Here is a 19,252-nt window from a genome sequence, read left to right on the forward strand (position 1 = left end):
TTCTATATAACTGCAGAAGTGTTGGCTAACAAGCTCTCAGCTTCTACCACTAACAACCTGCCAGTCCTCACCACTGACTTTGGCACAAACCAAGGAGTAGAATATGTTAGCCGTACTTTGCCAAGACATAACAAGAAAGAAGAGAAATAAAGACGGAAAAGAGAGAAAAGGAGAAGGAAAATCTTGATGACTCCGTAAAACATTCAAAACAAACACGGCTGAGGACTGCAATGTTACCACCTACTCTGAACGTCATTCAATGAAATCGCATGATACCTGACAGGTATCAGCGCCGCTTCTTCAGTCACGGCCACTGTGGTACTATTGCGCAACACCGGCCCCACGACACGCTCCGTAAGGCTCTGCCGGGCACAAACCCCGCCGGCGCTTCCTTCCGTCTGCAGGGCGGCTCCGCCTCCCGCTGCCGCCGCGCCGCTGCGCTCTCCGCCCGCCGCCGCCCGGCGCTGGGCACACGTCACGGCGCCGCGCCCGCCCGGCCCTGCTGCTGCGTCGGGGGCAGCGCCCGCGGTCCCGGAGTGCGGCGGAGCCCCCGCTCTGTGCCGGAGCCATGTCGCGGCCCAGGAATGTCCCGCCGCGGCAGCACGGCGCGGGCACAGCGGGCTCGGGCGCTCCCGCCGCGCCGGGCCGCGGCCGAGGCGGCAAAGGTCTGAAGGATATCCGTGTGGACGAGGAGGTGGAGATCGCGGTGAACCTCGCTCTGGAGCGGTTCCGCTATGGCGAGGACACGGGTGCGTGGGGGAGCCGGGCGGAGCGGGGCGGGCGGGCAGCCGGGCCCGCGGGCTCTCCCGGCAGGAGCATCTCGGGCGGCCGCGCTGCCCCGGGACGGCCGAGTCCTGCTTGGCTGCCCGGGGACAGCGCTGCCCCCGGTCCCGCTGTGCACGGGAAGCCTGGTGGGTCTGGCGAGTGATAAACTCGCGGCGCCGAGGTCTTACGTCAGAGATTTTGCCTGTTGAGTTTTTGTGCTCGGGTTTTTATTTTTTTAATTCTCTTTCCAGAAATGGAGTTTCCGTCTTCTTTCACTAGAACCGAAAGAGCATTTGTTCACCGACTCTGTCATTCTCTTGGACTGATATCGAAGAGTAAAGGGTAAGTTTCACTCTTATTTTTATGTCTTATTTTCTTTTTCTGGTGCAAATTTATGGGATTTCGTTATCAGTGTTAAAACGATCTTTGTTTTTAACTTGTCCTGCAGTGTCACGGGGAATGGTACTAGAGAAGAGACTTTAATAAGTAAATATAAAAATAATTGTCTCTGTGCTTTGCTTGATGTCTGAATAAAAAAACGCATGACGTACTAGGTTGTAATGCAGTTTTGAGGACTTCATGTGCATAAGAAAGACTTCTCATAAAGATCTTTCCTGTGGTTTTTCCCTGCACTAATGTATTTTCAAAGGTTTTGCATAGAATCTCCTGCGTTGACAGGTGCAACTTAAAATAGCATGTTCAAAAGAGTGCTTCTGTTGGGAAGCATAGTAGAGGGTTCAAGTGTTGCTAGCAGGCAGAGGGAGGTCATAGTTCACTTCTACTCAGCACTGATTAGGCTACACCAAGAGTGTTGTGTCTGTCCAGGGTTGGGATCACCAGGAGGACAGAGACCTAGACTGGTGAGAGTTCAGTGAAGGACCAAAAACCTGGTGAAGGGGATGGAGCATCTCCTTTGTGCAGAAAGGGCCAGGGTACTAGGACTTTTTAGCCTGCAGAAGACAAGGCTCAGGGGGGTCTCAACAGTGTATGTAAGTATTTGAAATGAGGATGTAAAGAGGACAGAGTAGTTTTTGCCAGGGGCTGCTGGAGGTGGCTGTGCCTCTCCTCACAGAGGCTGCCCTTGCTAGCACCTGCATACCTACAGCAGTCTTCCACCCTTGCCAGGGACAGGTCACTGGGCTCTTAGTGTGACCTTCTGTTCTTACTCTGAGAAGTTGTTTTAAAAGTGTTGATGTGTCAGTTGTAGCCCAGACACAAGTTAGTTCAGTTTCAAATATATTTATGACAATTCTTTGCATTTTAGTGTCAAGAGTTCAGTCTGAGAAGTAGATCACTGTTATGATTAAGTGTTTCGGCTCCATTTCTACATAATAAATCTTTGATAATGAACATCCTGAGATCTGATATATTTTTTGGATTTTGTTAAGGCTTGGAATGCCACTAGCAGGGAGCTTTTTTGTCTATTCTGCTTATTTGTTGATTTTTATGTTGTAAATCATTCAAGTTAGTCTAAAAGTTGTTTGATGTCATAGCTTTCAGTATTGATTGATAAAATGATTGGTAGAGCTGCTCTATTTTGAGAGACAAACGCAGTGATAACCGAGGCATAGTCATCCAATGTCTGCAGTGTCTGTTCTGCATTACCTCACATGAATAGAAGCTGCTTTTGATGATGATTATTGTGAATGTTGCATTATGCTACCTAGGACATTATTTTGAGGATTCTTGTTATGACATTGTATTTGGAAATAAGCTGAAAGTCACATTGAAGGAATTATTGTCAAAGATCATTACATGGAGGTAACTAGTTTGCTTATTCCTGAAATGCCTTTTTTCTTTCTCCCAGAAAAGGAGCAAATCGATACCTAACCGTAAGAAAAAAGGATGGATCACAATTCAAACGTGCAGTAATGAGTTGTGCCTTAACTCCTGGTACAAAACACAGTATTTGTACTTTACTTCGAAACTTTCCTGTCACAAATAAAGAACGAACAGAACTTCTGCCAAAGACAGAACAAGGAAATGCATATGCTGTTGAATCTGGTATGTTCAGTGTGTCTTGTCAATATGGACATGGACTTGTCAATCAATACTACTTGAAAAAACAACCCACAACCCAACCCCAAAACAAACCCCTCTATTTTCTGTCTCTTCTGTCCTAACTGACACTCTTCCTTCTAAGCAAACCTTATCATTTTCTTGTCTTGTAATTGTTAATATAGGATATTTTAGAACCCGTGTCATAGGATGCTCATGCAGTTATGTCACCCACGTTGCAATGTCTACCCTGTGTCAAGTTAATTTTGATTTCTTTGAGACAATTTCAGGCAGATTTTTTTTTTAAATACCGTTGTGAAATGTGGATTCTTGCAAGTTCCATGGGGTACGATTAAGGAGACATCACTCTGTGTAAGAATATCCTTAAGAGAAAATGAGACTGTCTGTTGTGCCTGTAGGAATTCATGTCCTTGATAAAATAAGGAGTTCATATTTTGTTTTGTCATCTAAAATAGATTCGGTCTGTAAGAGCTATTAAGTAAACTTGGGCTAATATGTAAACTTCTTGATTTCTTGAGTATATAAAGTCCTCTGGAAGACAAACTTCTGATAAAAGATAGGTTTTTTAAATAATGCTTTTAACGTGGTTGTTGCCTTAAAGTCACGTTTGTAAAAGTTATGTTGTGTTTCTGTGTAAAAAGCTGGATGTAGTGAACAGAGAACATAGCAGTATGCTTTGTTTAAAGTGATATTTCTCATTAATTGTGTTCGTGCTTTAAGTGCTTCCTTTGCTAGTTTTCTTTCTCAGTTCTTTAATTTGTTTAATAGGATTGTTTAGTGAACAGAGGGAAACTATAATAAAAGTACCAAAAAGCAATTTCTTAGGGATATAGGTTATAAATTAATGAATAGTGTAAAATTTATCTTTCTTTACGTTTCCAGAATGCTCTTCGGCTCTTTTAATCTGTTAGTCTTTGTCTGTCTTGGTAATACAGTGTTTAGAATTTAACACATGAATCTGTTAATAGTATTAAATAATTGCATTATGCCTATATAATTGCATTGACAGTGAGCTTCTAATTCTTGTGGAAAATAATTATTAAGGAATTGTAGAGTAGCATTTAAGATACTGATGTTGAAGTAGCCTCCTCAGAAGACTGCAGGTTTTTTACCTACTTACGCATTGCTTTCTGATACATCACACTGCTGTGTGGCTCCTGGGCTCTCATTACATCATGTTTCAATTAGTACCTGTTAAGACAAATCTTATGGACTAGACTATTAGGTTATATAAGACTGACTGAAAGGAGGTCTTAAAAGACAAGTAAGGATGTGAAAGAAGGCATGTTAATCACAGTAAAGTTGTCTTTTTGTTGGAAAACACACTTGTCCTTTGGAATAACTTAAATGTTTAACTCTCCGGTGGATTTCTGTAGGCAGAAATCCTTGAGATGGGAATGTGTAAACAGATACAAAGGCCAAGGCTTTTTTTCTCTGATTTAGTTTCTATTTCTCTTTAAGCTTTCCATGCCTTTTTTTAACTTGAGCAATGTACTGTGATGATTCAGTTTAATACTGTGATAATTCAATTTAAAATTTCTATGTAAGTAAAAAATTTGAACTATATTTATTTCAAGCACCATAACAGGACATGTTACTGTGAAAACCACTTTTAAATATCTCATGGGTTTCTCACTTTATCAACAGGGATGCTAATAAAATCAGAAATGTTCATTTTTAAGTACAATTTTAACCAGTGTTTTAGTGACCTTCCTTTATAATTTATTGACTTCTTTTCACAGAAAACAAAGAAGTGAAGACAAGTGGACGACTTAGTGATGGTATCCCCCAGGTTCCTGTGAAAAGAGGGGAATCAGAGTTTGATTCTTTCAGGCAATCACTACCAGTTTTTGAAAAGCAGGAAGAAATTGTTAAAATAATAAAGGACCATAAAGTTGTTTTGATTGTAGGAGAGACTGGATCAGGAAAAACCACTCAAGTACGTTTTAGTGAAATAAAAAACATAACAGTATTTATACCAAACTGATGCCAAATCTGTAATATTTTTGTAATAAGGAATTTTTTTATTCTAGTTCTAAGGATTTTGTTTTCCTGTATGGTTCAAAGTCTAGTGTTCCATTAACTTTTTTGCTTTTGCAGTACTAAACCAGTAGATACATATTTAAAGCATAAAATATTCTGCACAATTATTTGATGGATATCAGCTATTCTTTAAAATAATCATAGAATATTGAAGGGAAAGTAGCTACAGTTTTGTATGCCCTTTTCCTTCTAAAGCTAGTTCCTGGTATCTGGAGTATTATTGTGTTACAGTGAAAGATTGTCTACAAGGGTTTTTTACATAGATTTCCCTGAAGTGGAGGAGAGAACTTCAGCCTTTGTTTGGTTGGTTGGGTTTTCTTGTTTTTGTTGCTGTGTTTTGTTTGAAGGAGATGAAACTTAATAGATGAAATTGACTTTTCTGGCCTTTTTTACCACTTCAGGTATGTTTGCAATGATAGTCCTATTTTGAATAATTTTACAATGTGTGTGATACTGAGGTGTAGTTAAATTGTTTAATTGTCATAAAAAAGTTATGAGTCTATCAAACTAAAAAGTACATTTAAACCACTTCTTTACAGATCCCCCAGTTTATTCTTGATGACTGTCACAAAAATGGAACTCCCTGCCGTATATTTTGCACTCAGCCAAGACGTTTGGCAGCACTTGCTGTGGCTGAAAGAGTGGCCGCAGAAAGAAGAGAAAAGATTGGCCATACAGTTGGTTATCAGATCCGATTAGAAAGCAGGTACTGATGACATTTTTTAAAGTCAGTTGATCTGGTATTAATGTTTTGTGTCTTGGTTATATAAACAACAGAGTATTTGGTTTACAGCCCAGTAAAATATCACTGTGTAGGATCTGTAGGGTGTGTTATTTTGGGTAATGAATGTTTAAGAGTTGAAAAGGATGTTTTTTCTCCTGTATTACACAGTTTCATGCAGTGAGTTGTTCTATGGAACTGAACTGCACGTGCTTTCTCTTGATTTCTTCTAGGGAGTATGTGTGTGGATATCCTTGTCCTCTGTACTTTTAACATCGATAGATCCAAAAATTCTGCAAGATTTGAAAATAGCTAGGAAGACCAGCATGCTGTGACAAAAGCGATGTGGGGAGAGTTTACAGGGCAGAGAAGAGGGAAAACAACAAAATTGGAAAGTGAACAGTGATGTTGAGCTTTAACAATCTACTTTGGGTTAAATTTACTCTGTTTCATCTTTTATGTTTAAAACAAAAGCAGAAATTCTAGATGACCTGAGGAATTTGCTCCTAAAACAGAGTAGGGTTTCTAAAATCTTTGAATTGTGTAAATAGTGGGATTTTCAGGAATGGGCAGCAGCTGGGATACAAGTGAGAGGAAGATGGCAAAAGGTATGGCTGGTTATGTTGCTTTTATGGATGAAGATAACACATTTCTAATGAAAATGAATGCACTTCAACAGCAAAGCCAAGTTGAAGAATTTTGTTACGCATACTGAAGGCCACAAGGCTAGAAGAAGAGCATTAGAAGATTAGAAGAGCAAGTAAAGATTAATTGCAAGTAAGGGGGATATTATTGTGTGGAATAATTATGCTGTATGAAGAAAACAAAGTATAGGTCAGCTGGAAGAATTACTGGAAGCAGTGCAGAAGAACCAAAGACTTCACTTGAGAAAGAGCAAAAGGGAGAGATGGCACTATTTCCATCGTGGCAAAAAATGTTGGATGGAAATGTTTGCAGTAACACAGAAATGTGGTTTTTTATGTTTTAGTGTCTATTAGACAGCAGGGCTGATTTCTAGAAGGCTGATGAAAAAGAGAGAAGAGATTAAAAAAGTAAAGCACTTCCATCTGGTATGTGTTCCCTGAATTCAACATGTAAGAGTATTTTTGAATTGAAAAAAGAATTACATACTTGAAATAGAGACATATGTATGTGTGTTCCTTTGTTTAGTACTCTACAGTTTTCAGTACTTACAGTGTCAGTGTTGGAGGAAGTAATTGCTGTTTTTACTTGCACAACTAGCACAGGTAGTTGGTACTTTTAAAGAACTTTAGATTCTTGAAAAATCAAAGCATATGAAAAGGTTCAGCTTATCTTTGAGATTCAGTCAAGTATAGTGTATTGTGTTTGTATAGCAAAGTTTTGGTAGTGAGGGGGGTGTTTTTTGTGAGAAGAAGCTTGCCCTGTGTCTGATAAAGCCTCTGGCATGTGGCTATAAGAGACGCCCACCTCTAGCCGAGGCTGAGCCCATCGGCAACAGTGGGCTTGACTCTGGAGCAGCATATTTGAGAAGAAAATCTGCACAGCAGTAGAAAGAGAGGATTGCAAATATTTGAGGGGAATAGTTCTGCAGACACCAAGGTCAGTGCCAAAGGAGTGGCACGAGGTGCTCCAGGTGCCAGAGCAGAGATTCCTCTGGTGAAGACTATAGTGTGGGAGGATGTTCCCCTGCAGCCCGTGGAAGTCCACAGTGGAGCAGTCCACCTGCAGCCTGTGGAGGACCCTAACACTAGAGCAGGTGGTTGTCCAAAGGAGGTTGTGACCCTGTGGGAAGCCTGTGCTGGAGCAGGCTCCTGACAGGACATGTGGCCCTACAGAGAGTGGAGTTTTCACTGGAGCAGTTTTGCTGATGGGACTTGTGAACCCATGGCAGTCCCATGCTGGAGCAGTCTGTTCCTGAAGGACTGCACCACATGGGAAGGACCTACACTGGAGCAATCTGTGAAGAGTGTGAGAAATCCCCCCTGTGAGGAGGAAGGAGCAGCAGAGACAAGATATGAATTGACCACAGCTTCCGTTCCGTGTCCCCCTGTGTACTGAGGGGTAGGAATTAGAGAAAAATGGAAGTTAAACCTGGAAAGAAGGGCAGGGTGGCAGAAGGTCTTGTAACATTTGATTCTATTTCTCATTATCCTACTTGGATTTAATTGGTAATACACTAAACCAAGCTGTGCAAGTCAAGTCTGTTTTGCCCATGGTGGTAACTGGTGAGTGATCTCTCCCTGTCCTTACCTTGACCCTTGAACCTTTTGTTGAATTCCTTCTCCACTGTCCAGCTGAGAAGGAGAGGGATAGAGCAGTCTGAGTGAGTGCCTGGCATTCAGCCAAGGTCAACCTACCACATGTAGACAAAGACAATATCTGAGGGTATTTGGAAGAATTGTAACCTGTTTTTTCAAGGCAGTCCACACTGGATTTTCCAGTAAATTAATACAACAACATGGCGAGGTTCTCCAGATTTTGTTTCACTTGCTTATTAATTTAGAAAAAAGTAATCTCTCCTTGTTTATTAATCACTTGTCTGAACCTTTTGAGCATTAGCACTAAGAATCCTTAAGAACTCTTAGAGAACAGGCATAGTTTATAAACAAAAAGTATGCGTGAACTCTTTGGTGACAGAACTGTGATTCCACTTCTGGTGAGGAGCCCTTCAATCTTTAATTTTCAGTAAATAGTGGAAAGCTAGCAGCATTTAAGTGGTGAAAAAAGCAGAAGCATCTTTGTTCACTGTTCACTAGGGTTTCTCCAAAGACACTGGTAACCTTTTGCACTAATGGCATACTGCTTCGCACGTTGATGGCAGGAGACAGCACCCTATCAACCGTGACACATGTCATTGTGGTAAGGACCTTGTATTTCGTGTGAGGTGGAGCAGGATGTATTGTTTCTTAATTGGAAGATGAGGCCCTAGTTTTCTGTATTAATTTGATGGACATTTAAGGTTTTTCTGTTAAGTTAGAATCTGAATTAACTTTAAAGAGTTACTGATTTTTTTACTGTAACATGCATATTTTTCTGGGGTTTTTTGTTTTTTTCTTGTAAAAGCATCTTATATTAGGTTTTTGTCAACAGTTAATTTTGGAATTGTGATGTGATTGTGGAGGTAGAGGTCAAAATTTTTCTGAATTTCCTCTGTCAGCAGAAAAGCCTTAGGAAGGTTCAATACAAGTGTGTCGGAATTTCTGCTATCATGTACTTGATTTTGCAGTACCAAGTTTGCAGTCCCTTTGTTTGCCCAATGTTTTCAACATAAAATGTAGTCTAATTTCTAGCAAATTATTTATGTTCATGTATGATTATGTGAACTTCCTGTTGTGGAGTTTGATAAGTCAGTGGAACCAGAATGTTTACTGCAAGTTCTCCACTGCTGAAAAAGAAAAAACCATGGTAAGTTTAGGTGGCTGCCCATTTACCAAGGAGGAAAAAAGCAGAAGAATGGTTTGTGCATTCTTGACTTCAGCCTGCGAATCTTGTTCTTGATTCATACATTCGGAATATAAAACTAAACAGAAGATAGGCAAAGATGATTAATCAGACATGTGCCTTAATGATTAGCTTTGTGCATAATTTATTTGATCTAAGAAAACTATATTTTTTATCATTATGTGGTATCATAATTTTTTAAAAATTCTTATCAGTTGTGAAGGATAATTTTATTGAAATAAGATTTTAGGATTTGCAGTTTGTGGCTTTATCTTGAAAATGAGATTCAAGTGCAAGAGTTAGGGAAGTTTCAGATGCTCCTTTTGATCTCTGAAATTAAGGTCTGTGATAGGTTGTTCATTACAGTGCAATCTACTCTGATACCATTATAAAAGTTTTTGAAGTTTTTTTTTACTTTTAAGTTTTTAAAAAAATCCTTCTTAAGTTAAACTTAAGCATTTTAATACCTCTGCAATGCACCACCAAATTACATGTTTTAATTTAAAAAAAATCATATTTGTGAAAAGTTATGATCTTGGATCTGTGATGTTGAGACATTCTTTTTTTTTGCTTTTCTTTCATACAGGATGAAGTACATGAGAGGGATAGGTTCAGTGACTTCTTGCTTATAAAACTGAGAGATGTGTTGCAAAGCCAAGCTAATTTAAAACTAATTATTTCTAGTGCTGCTCTAGATGCAGACCTCTTTATTAGGTATTTTGGATGTTGCCCAGTAATACACAGTAAGTATTTAAGTAAACTCTGAAATCTCAGTATACCTGCCTTGAGGCTCCTAGATCTTAACTGATCTGCACCAAACCGTTCTGAGTAAAGGCAGGTGATAAATACACTTACAGTTACCAGCAGTGGTTGTTCCTTGTTTACTTATGTTTGTTATTTCTTAACTATTTGCATCTACCTCAGAGGGAATTGTTTTAATCAATGGATATTCTGTAAATGCAGGGATGTCCTGGTCCCATCTATGTTCAGTTCAAGGAGAAGGTTCTAAACTGCTGGTCTGCATAGCGATACAGACCCTAGCATTTACAAGAGTGTGATATCTATTAGTATATTCCAGTAGATTGTAGTTCTGGTTTCAGAGATTGCTACTAGTTAGAGGATAAAACCCACATAACTATATCTATTAATTTCAGAAATGCAGTCCTAGGCAAATTGGGATATATGTTTTAATCATATGATTCTTTGCTTTGCTTAGAATTTTTTACACAAGTCGTTGGTTAATTTTATGGGATGTTAATGAGAAAGCACTATTTTTTCTTATTTACACATAAAAGTGTTCATTTCTGGTTTTCAGGTTTAAATTATTGCCTAGAAAAATAAGGCTTGCAGCTTTGCAGCTTGTTGGAGGCATGAATCTGGAAGTTACACTTGATTTTAATATTTGCTAATTTTTTTTTGAGGGAAAAAACCTCATTGTAATTTTTGTGTGGCTTTCCAGTTTACTTTTTTTGCAGCTTCTCATCCTTTTAGATTAATAGATTTATTTTAGAAATTCTGGCTACTGTCTCTTTCTTCAGTTTACTGCAGTGGTTATACTATTATCACATACTGGACTTCACAGGATAATCACAATTGAAAAGATGCTTTTTCCAATTTTGTTAATTTAAGAGTGAAGAAAAGAGGGTTTAGATACTTTATCCATTAATATAATGAAAAAGCTTTGATTCTTCAGCAGTATAGTTGACACAATCCTGACCACAGAAACCAATATTTTTTAGTTGTGAGTTTCTGTAGAACACAGAATTTGTGATTAGTGTTAGAAGACTTCCTTTATGACAGCTTCTGTAAATATGTGAACTGTAGCTGGTTCTTTCTGAAGGAGAGATAAGTCCTAGGTGATCTGAACTTAGTTGTAGTAAGTGTCTGCTAAGGAACCTAAAATAGGTATGAATTCTTCCTGTGTAGAAACATAATTTGATATCCATAAATAAGGTCTAGAAAACAGTGATGTTAAAAGAGAAATCAGAGTAAGTTCTTAGGAGAGAAAGAGCATGGGAAGTGGTCAGCAAAGAAAGCCAAAATTGGCTGCAGTAATTGAGGACACTGAGAGAAGTCCATCTTCTTGTATACTTCTCATGAAAGGAGGTAGTGTCTGAATACAGACATGGCAGTCTGCTCGTGGGATCTTACACTAAAACTGTCTTAATTGCTCTTACATTGAGTAATTCAGGTGGCTGACACAGTGAATTTTTCTTTGTACGCCTAAACAAAAGTGACTATTTTCTTCTCATTTGATAAAATTGCAGTAAATAACTGTCAATCTTACATCTCTTGCTATTCACACTTAATAGAATTGAAGAAGTTAATGAAAAACATGATATGCACCTGACATTTCCTTTTTGAATTTTTTTTTATGTCCCAATCACTTAAAGAAGATAATCTCAAGTGAAGATACTCTTACAAGACCTTCCAAGGAATATAAGAATTCATTAAATCTGGCCCTAATCATGTTTAATTCACTTTCCTGTCTGTAAAAACTATTTTTAAGAATTAATGTTCTTAATGCAAAGCTTGGGAATATCTAATCTTTCTTGAATTATTTCTACTTTTAGTCCAAGGAAGACCTTTTGAAGTTAAAGAGATGTTTTTGGAGGACATTTTACGAAGTACTGGGTATACAAACAAAGAGATGGTAAAGTACAAAAAAGAGAAGCAGCAAGGTTGGTGGACTTGTTATGTCTTGACAATGACTCTACTTGATTGATTGATTGAACAAGTAAAATGATTCTCTGTTAAAATTCTAAAGTCAGATTTTTAAATGAGACAATTAGATAGCGGCACATATCTTTAAAACTTTGTATTTACATTGTTGATTTAAATTGTGATTGAAAAAAAGTATTTTTACTTTCAGTGGTTATATTCTTACTTTTTTTAGTTGATAAATTTTATATTTTTTCCTAATTATTATGAAGTAGAATTACATAATTCTATGTAATTATGGCTTTGCCCACATGAACACTATAGAAACATAAGATACAATATGCTGACATTTAGGCACAAATTTAAATGTGGCCATTAGAGAATGCAGGTTTTTGTATGTCTTGCACAGAGGTGCTTTCTACTATTAACATTTTTAAGTACATTCTGCAGACATGGATGCATTTAACATATTTCGGTCAAGGAACAGTAACTCCTTGTTACTCCTCCAGTAACACTTGAACCAAATATAGGGGATTCTTTTCAATTGATTAGATATTTGGGTATATTGATCACAATATTTGAGAAATTTTTCTGACAGCTGAAAGTAATTATCTTCATGAGTATAAAAAAAAATTTGAAAAGGCCAATCCCAAAGCTGTAACATGCAGTCCTAACTACATATTTATCATGATGCTCAGCTCTGATCACTGTAGGTAGAAAAGCTCAGTTGGGGCACTGATGGCTTCTACTGTTTCTTTTACTGGTACGCAAAAATTAGTTGTTACATGCAAGAGTTATATCGCTGCTCTTTGGCATTTCACTTGTGGAGGAACATCTGGATTGAGAATTGTGTAGAAGCTACTCAGGAATCTCTTTTGAATACAGCAAGTTGCAGGCTTAAGGGTTTAAGCAACCAAGTGGTATTTCTTAACTTGTTCTTATAGTAGATTTTTGCCATGGTGCACTTTAGGTGCTCTTAATCATGGAATTTATATTGGACTGGTAACAATGTTCTAGATTAAATAAGAGATCAAACAGTTTAAACTTTGTAATTAGATACTGCAATTTTTTTAAACTGAAATTAATGGATAATTAGGATGGCTGTAAAACTTTCCATGGAAATCCTTTATGCGTTGCAGAAGAAAAACAGCAAAGCACTCTTACTGAGTGGTGTGCTGCTCGAGAAAATAATACTAAGCTGGAACCTGAGAGACCAAGGTTTGTCCCAAGAGCAGCTGAAGAGTGTAGTCTTTTGGGTGACAATGGTGACACAGTATTTAATCAACTGGTAAGTTTTTGCTTTTGTTGGAAAATGTGTTTAAATCTGCTTTAAAAGCTGTTTTCCAAAGATACTAGTCCTGTAGAATTTCTTGAAGGGTATTAACATATCTTATAGATGATTTTTTTGAAGTTACCAAGAACTACTCTAGCCAAAGTGCGCTTTTCACTTAAAATGGTTTGTGCACAACTTCTCTTCAGCTTAAACTGCTGAACTGACATTGCTTAAAGTACTTGCATGGTACAACAAATGCTTTAACTGGTACCTGAATGCTGATTGCTACTTGGAAAAGCAACTGTTCAATTTTTTCATGTGTAATATAGAAGAATAAAGATAAATCTTGGAAGACATGTATCTTTCAATACTGTTTTTCCTCTTCAGACTGAAAAAGATGCGAATTACCTTGAACTATGGTTAATAAAAGAAATGGATTCTTGTCTTTCTGACATCTGGTTGCATAAAGATATTGATGCCTTTGCTCAGGTGTTCCATCTCATTTTAAATGAAAATGTCAGTGGTAAGTCTGTCATAACATAAGAAAAAAGCAATAACAAATGACTTGAATTTCTGTGGCTGCTTTATCTCCAGTTTCAAGTGTTGCTAGGTTTGAATTGATGCCTATTGGAAAAGTGAGTAGAATTAGCAGAATTAATGAATTGTTTAGTAATTTTTTGTTTGTACTTGGTTTGAAATATTAACAGATGTTACAGTGTGTCTCAAGTAGTGTTAAATTCATGCAAACTGAATGGTGGGATGAAGTCAGAAAACAAATTCTCTCTGGCCTAGATTTTAAAAGTCATGTAAGCCACATTCATACCACATTTAGGTGAAAAAGTAAGAATGTTTTTATCTGGTTTGCTGGTTTATTTGTTTATTTATTTATTTGTAATTCTCAGTTGATTATAGGCACAGTGAAACCAGCGCGACTGCATTAATGATTGCTTCAGGGAGAGGCTTTTTGAGTCAAGTAGAGCAGCTGATCAGTATGGGAGCAAATATCCACTGCAGATCTTCTAATGGCTGGTAAAAACAAACAGACAAACCAAAACACAGATTCATTTGTCAATATACAAATGAGAAAGAATTTTCTTCAACATTTAAACCAATTGCTAACTTAATAGACTACTATATGCAATAGTAAATTTTGACATTCAAAGCATTTTCTAATTTCTGTTTATCACATTTTAATCTGGAAATTATAAATTGCATTCTTAATTCAGAGTCTTAGGCTGTGTGTCTTTTGAAGTGAGAAGTTTAAAAAAGATTTCTGTGTATTTTTTCAGGATGGCTGTGGACTGGGCTAAGCACTTTGGACAGACCGAGGTTGTTGACCTGTTGGAATCCTACAGGTAAGCTATAACTACTTTGCAGAAACAGTTGAAGGGAAATGTTGAAGGGAAATTGGAATTTTGTCTTTTAATCAGAACAATTTTTAGCTTTTTATGCCTTTAAATCTGACCTAAATAGCAGGATTTATTTGAGACCAGGAATGTTTCAAAAAGATGCTCTTAAAAAAAAAAATGGTGTTTTTATTCAGTGTATTTCATTGATTATGTTTGCAAATCCTAGGATAAATATAGTTAGAGTTGTGTAGACTTCTTTCATATTGTTATTTTTTATCATTTTGATGTGGGCATTGCTATCATGATTATATGTCTAGGCAGGATATGAATATACTGACTTAGATAAATAGAGATAATGATTCCACCATGTACCATTTTAATTTAGATGCTTATTTAGGAAACAAACCTGTTGTTTTTATCTATACATTGTTGTCTATACATAGTAGCCATATTAAAGAAATTTAATACAAGTAACATTTACACTAGGTCATTTAAGAATTGGTTTCTGATTATCTTACAGTTACAGTTCAGTTATCATTTGGTAGAGACCAGTGTTTTTAGAGCACTTTTTAGTGTAGTTTCCATTTGCATAGTATCTGTTCATGTGAGGAAAACATTTGGGCAAACGTTTCTTTTAAATACTTTTTATTTAACAGGTAAACATGTAGTGTCTTTATACTTTGAATTCTGGCACTTTGCTTATGGCTGTGTTTCAATAAAGAGTAAGAAAAGTAAAGTTATGCTAAAAATTGAAGTTTCATGCTTTGTTGGATTACACTTAAATCAGTGAACAGTAATAGTATTTTGAAGATGCTGTTCTGCTACTCTTTAAAATTTAAATTTGAAAGGAGTAGTCTTGTTGTTGATCTAAGTTTACTTGCTGTCTGAATGCAAACCTGAAACAAGCGGACTTGGCTCTGGTCTGTGCATTTTTCTATTTTAGTGCTTCAGCAGGATTTGGAAATCTGGATGAAAGTTCCCTGGTCCGAACAAGTGGTAGTGACCTTAGTGCAGAGGACAGAGAGCTGTTGACAGCTTATCATCACAGTTTTGATGATGAAAAAGTGGATCTTGACCTTATTATGCACTTACTTTATAACATCTGTCATAGTTCTGAGACCGGTAAGTATGAACACACACTCCCAATAGATGACTGTACTTTCAGCCTTTGATGAATTGTGCCCTTCTTTTGGAAACACTAAATAGGTAATGCTACCAAATGCTACTCTGCACAGTACTGATGTGTATTTTAAGTGAATTTGCTGCTTAACTCTGCCAACCCCCTTCTTTTTCAGGAGCGATTTTAATATTTCTTCCTGGATATGATGAGATAGTTAGCCTGAGGGACCGTATTCTATTTGACGACAGGAGATTTGCTGACAATGCGCACAGGTAAAGTCTCTGGTTCCTATGGTTGGGGTTTTCATTGTGTCTTTAAAAATACTTAAATGTACTCTTTGTCTCGCACTAGATACCAGGTTTTCATGCTTCATTCAAATATGCAGACTTCGGATCAGAAGAAAGTGCTTAAAAGTCCACCTCCTGGTGTGCGCAAAATAGTAAGTTTTAGAGCGCTTTATCAGATACCGTATTATTCTCTTTTGTCTTTGCTTTTAACTACAGTTTTGGTTGTTTTACTTGCAGATTCTTTCTACAAATATAGCAGAAACCAGCATAACAGTCAATGATGTTGTATTTGTTATTGACTCAGGCAAGGTGAAAGAGGTATGATTGGTTAAAACTTTCTCTGACAAGTAAACGTCCTAGTGTTATTCTACAATACATAATAGGTAAATTTTAGAGGACTGTTTTCTTATAGTAGGCTGACAGCTAGTGCATGTCAAGTAACAAAGATCACAGAGGTTTTGACATTTATTTTATTACAAATACTGTAAATAATTAGCTTTTGATAAACCTTGTAAAAACTGTTGTAGATTGATATGCTAATGTATTTTTTTTTAATTTATAGTTTCTGTTAGTTGTTTTAAACAAGTCCATCTGTTTAGACCACCAACATCCTGAGACTTAAGAGAGCACTGGGAGTTCCCTTTGTCCTACTATTGTGTCAAGTCCGAATCAAAGCCATTAAGTGTTTAAGTATTGCTTATGATGTGTTGAATGCCCATTCACAAATTACGTGTGAAGGAGATACAGTATGATGAGGTAGTTTAAGACCTATGTCTTTGAAAATGAAGTTGGATTTCATAGAGGAGATACATGCCAAATTTCTAAAGTTGCTGTGGTAATACAGTTTTTCTGTAACTTTGCATCAAATGTAAGAAAATAAGGATGTGATTTCCAAGTGAGACAAAGAAGACTTTAATCAATACAACAACATGTTTTTTTCCTGATTTGTGATAATTCAAAATACAGTCTGTATTTTGATTTTATTGATTTTGTAATAAATTTGATATATATGATATAATTTTATTCATTCAAAATTACCTCCTGAGACTAGAAAGAAAACTTCAATTTAGGAAAGTATGGCACAAAGATAATGCAAAACATACATTATCAATTCAATTGAAAGGAGGTACTTCAGAGCATACCTTTGTGCCAGAAGCTGCTGATGTTTGTTCAAATTATTTTTTCTATTTTTCAAAGAACTTCTGTTAAAAGCTTAATAATAACTTTTTATATCACGTATCATGGTTAATCATGGTTTTATGTTCCTTGCTGTGCTTTTATAGAAGTCTTTTGATGCACTGAGTTGTGTTACAATGCTGAAGATGGTGTGGATTTCAAAAGCCAGTGCTATCCAGAGAAAAGGCAGGTAATAAATGCTTCATACTGATTTTTATTTTGCAGATATCCATCATCCCATATATTAAGAGTAAATTGCAAACCTATAGCAGCCACACTGGGTAATTTTTCTAGGCTAGTCCAGTGTCATGTTGAACAATGGCTAATACTTCTTCTCTGCAGTAAACAAAGAGTCAGCATGTATTTTCTTGGACTGATTTCCCAAGATACAGAGAAGCAGCACTCAAGAATGTCCCAGAACTTATATTAGGTCTAGGTTGTTGTCCCCTGTGAACTTAATTCCTCTTTCTGCCATGTAGCACCAGCAGCCACAGTAACTTGTCTGTGGGCAAAGGACTGCCTACTGCTCGTTTTTAATTGATATCCTAGCATCCCTTTTTTAGAAGTGACACAGAGCAGTGATTCCTTATTGACCAGCTCCAGAGTATTCATGACTTTGTATATTCACCAGGATGCTCAAGATCATATTCTTCCCAGCGCAGTGAGTTAGGGCTGAGAAGTTATGTGTGTAGACAGCAACAAATGCCCGTTTGGAGATAAAATGTTGTCATTATCCTCCAGGTTTTTAAGCATGAATTGTGAGCATTTGCTGTCTCTGTTCCTTCATTCACATGTTTTTGGGTCTTCATTTTACCATTTACATCTAGACTTCTAACTGGGGAATTTAAAGAGGAAGAAACAAAGTTTCCAACTTAGGTTCCCTATGGCAAAAGATGACTGAGGTGTGGATTGATCTCAAGTTAGCAAAATTACATCACTTTATTTAGATAGGTCTTGCTTTTTTTTTTTGGTCCAGATTTTTCTTATAATAAAATTATAAGTATTTTCTTATAATAAAATTATATAAATTTCCACACTGTCATAAATAATTAATGTACTGGAAAACTCTTTTAATTCATGTGAGGGACTTCCTCTTGACAACAAAATTACCATTCTCTTAGACCTTCTTCTGCAATTGCATTCTAAGTTTTTGTGGGTTGTTTTTTGTTTGGTTGGGTTTTTATAAAAAAGAAACTCTAATTTTCACAGCTTCCCACATTTTATTTTCCAGGGCTGGGCGCTGTCAGCCTGGAGTCTGTTTTCGTCTCTTCAGTAGGCTCCGATTTGAGAATATGTTGGAATTTCAGACTCCAGAACTTCTAAGAATGCCACTTCAGGTGTGTGTTCACTTAGAAGTTACAACTTCTAAAAAATGTATTATCACCAGACCATACTAATAACTCCAAAAAGGTGTGTAAGTATTTTCTCCTTCCCAAACCTTAATAGTATTTTTCTTCTTTTTAATTTGCAGGAGCTTTGTTTACACACAAAACTTCTGGCTCCAATTAATTGTTCAGTTGTTGACTTTCTTTTGAAAGCTCCTGATCCTCCACCAGCTTTCATTGTGAAAAATGCTCTGCAAATGCTCAAGGTCAGCAGAGGAATACAATTTAGATGGGAGTTATGTTTAATTAGTATTTGTGGTGTGGTAACATATCTTACTGACTTTTAATTGTACTGAAAGTCTTGTTCACTTACTTAAGGATGCTTTGAATTTTTGTTTGTTTTCATTTTGTGTGTGTGTGTATGTATTTTTCCATGTTAAAGGAAGGGACTACTGTAAAATCTTAATTGAAACTAATTTGACTTGCGTCTTTAGTGTTTGGGAGCAAATCCAGGTGATGTAATTAATATCTTTTCTGCTTTCATTGTAAATTAATTTTGCCCCCTTACCCCTTCTTCCCCTTTTCCCTACATCCCCACCTTTTTTCTTCTTTCAAACAGACTATAGATGCCATGGACCCTTGGGAAGATCTCACTGAACTTGGTTATCATCTCACTGAATTGCCAGTGGAGCCACACCTCGGTAAAATGGTGTTGTGCGCCGTTGTTTTGAAGTGCCTGGATCCTGTCCTGACCATTGCCTGTGCTCTTGCCTACCGAGACCCTTTTGTGCTGCCCATGCTGGCCTCTCAAAAGCGTGCGGCCATGCTGTGCAGGAAGTGTTTCACTGCAGGAACCTTCAGCGACCACATGGTGCTTCTCAGGGCTTTTCAGGTATCCTTTCATAACAAGGACTGTTCACACATCAGAGTAAATGACCTACCAACCAAACTGGACATAGAGTGGTAGATTGTGGCCTTCCTGTATATTGGACTCACATTCTGGGGGACACATTTTGTGTGACCTTTTCAAACCTGATTAAATTCTGTAAGTTCCAGCAAGATGCCACTTTATATCCTGTTACATGGGTAA

The 19,252-nt window shown here is 37.2% G+C and overlaps 1 protein-coding gene across 1 annotated transcript in view; it reads left to right on the forward strand.

Moving 5' to 3' along the window:
* The first annotated feature begins 568 nt into the window (after positions 1 to 568).
* YTHDC2 (YTH N6-methyladenosine RNA binding protein C2) overlaps positions 569 to 19,252 on the forward strand; it is a 30,874-nt gene continuing 12,190 nt past the window's right edge. The window contains exons 1-20 of the mRNA XM_066569463.1: positions 569 to 749; positions 1,017 to 1,107; positions 2,573 to 2,769; positions 4,527 to 4,723; positions 5,367 to 5,533; positions 8,287 to 8,389; positions 9,558 to 9,714; positions 11,545 to 11,652; positions 12,772 to 12,920; positions 13,293 to 13,428; positions 13,808 to 13,934; positions 14,195 to 14,260; positions 15,198 to 15,376; positions 15,550 to 15,646; positions 15,726 to 15,813; positions 15,899 to 15,979; positions 16,945 to 17,027; positions 18,069 to 18,174; positions 18,309 to 18,428; positions 18,782 to 19,054. Coding sequence (XP_066425560.1) covers positions 569 to 749; positions 1,017 to 1,107; positions 2,573 to 2,769; positions 4,527 to 4,723; positions 5,367 to 5,533; positions 8,287 to 8,389; positions 9,558 to 9,714; positions 11,545 to 11,652; positions 12,772 to 12,920; positions 13,293 to 13,428; positions 13,808 to 13,934; positions 14,195 to 14,260; positions 15,198 to 15,376; positions 15,550 to 15,646; positions 15,726 to 15,813; positions 15,899 to 15,979; positions 16,945 to 17,027; positions 18,069 to 18,174; positions 18,309 to 18,428; positions 18,782 to 19,054 — 2,706 coding nt within the window. The remainder of the gene's footprint in view (positions 750 to 1,016; positions 1,108 to 2,572; positions 2,770 to 4,526; positions 4,724 to 5,366; positions 5,534 to 8,286; positions 8,390 to 9,557; positions 9,715 to 11,544; positions 11,653 to 12,771; positions 12,921 to 13,292; positions 13,429 to 13,807; positions 13,935 to 14,194; positions 14,261 to 15,197; positions 15,377 to 15,549; positions 15,647 to 15,725; positions 15,814 to 15,898; positions 15,980 to 16,944; positions 17,028 to 18,068; positions 18,175 to 18,308; positions 18,429 to 18,781; positions 19,055 to 19,252) is intronic.

The sequence above is a fragment of the Molothrus aeneus genome, chromosome Z (genome assembly GCF_037042795.1).
Source record: "Molothrus aeneus isolate 106 chromosome Z, BPBGC_Maene_1.0, whole genome shotgun sequence".
NCBI lineage: Eukaryota > Metazoa > Chordata > Aves > Passeriformes > Icteridae > Molothrus > Molothrus aeneus.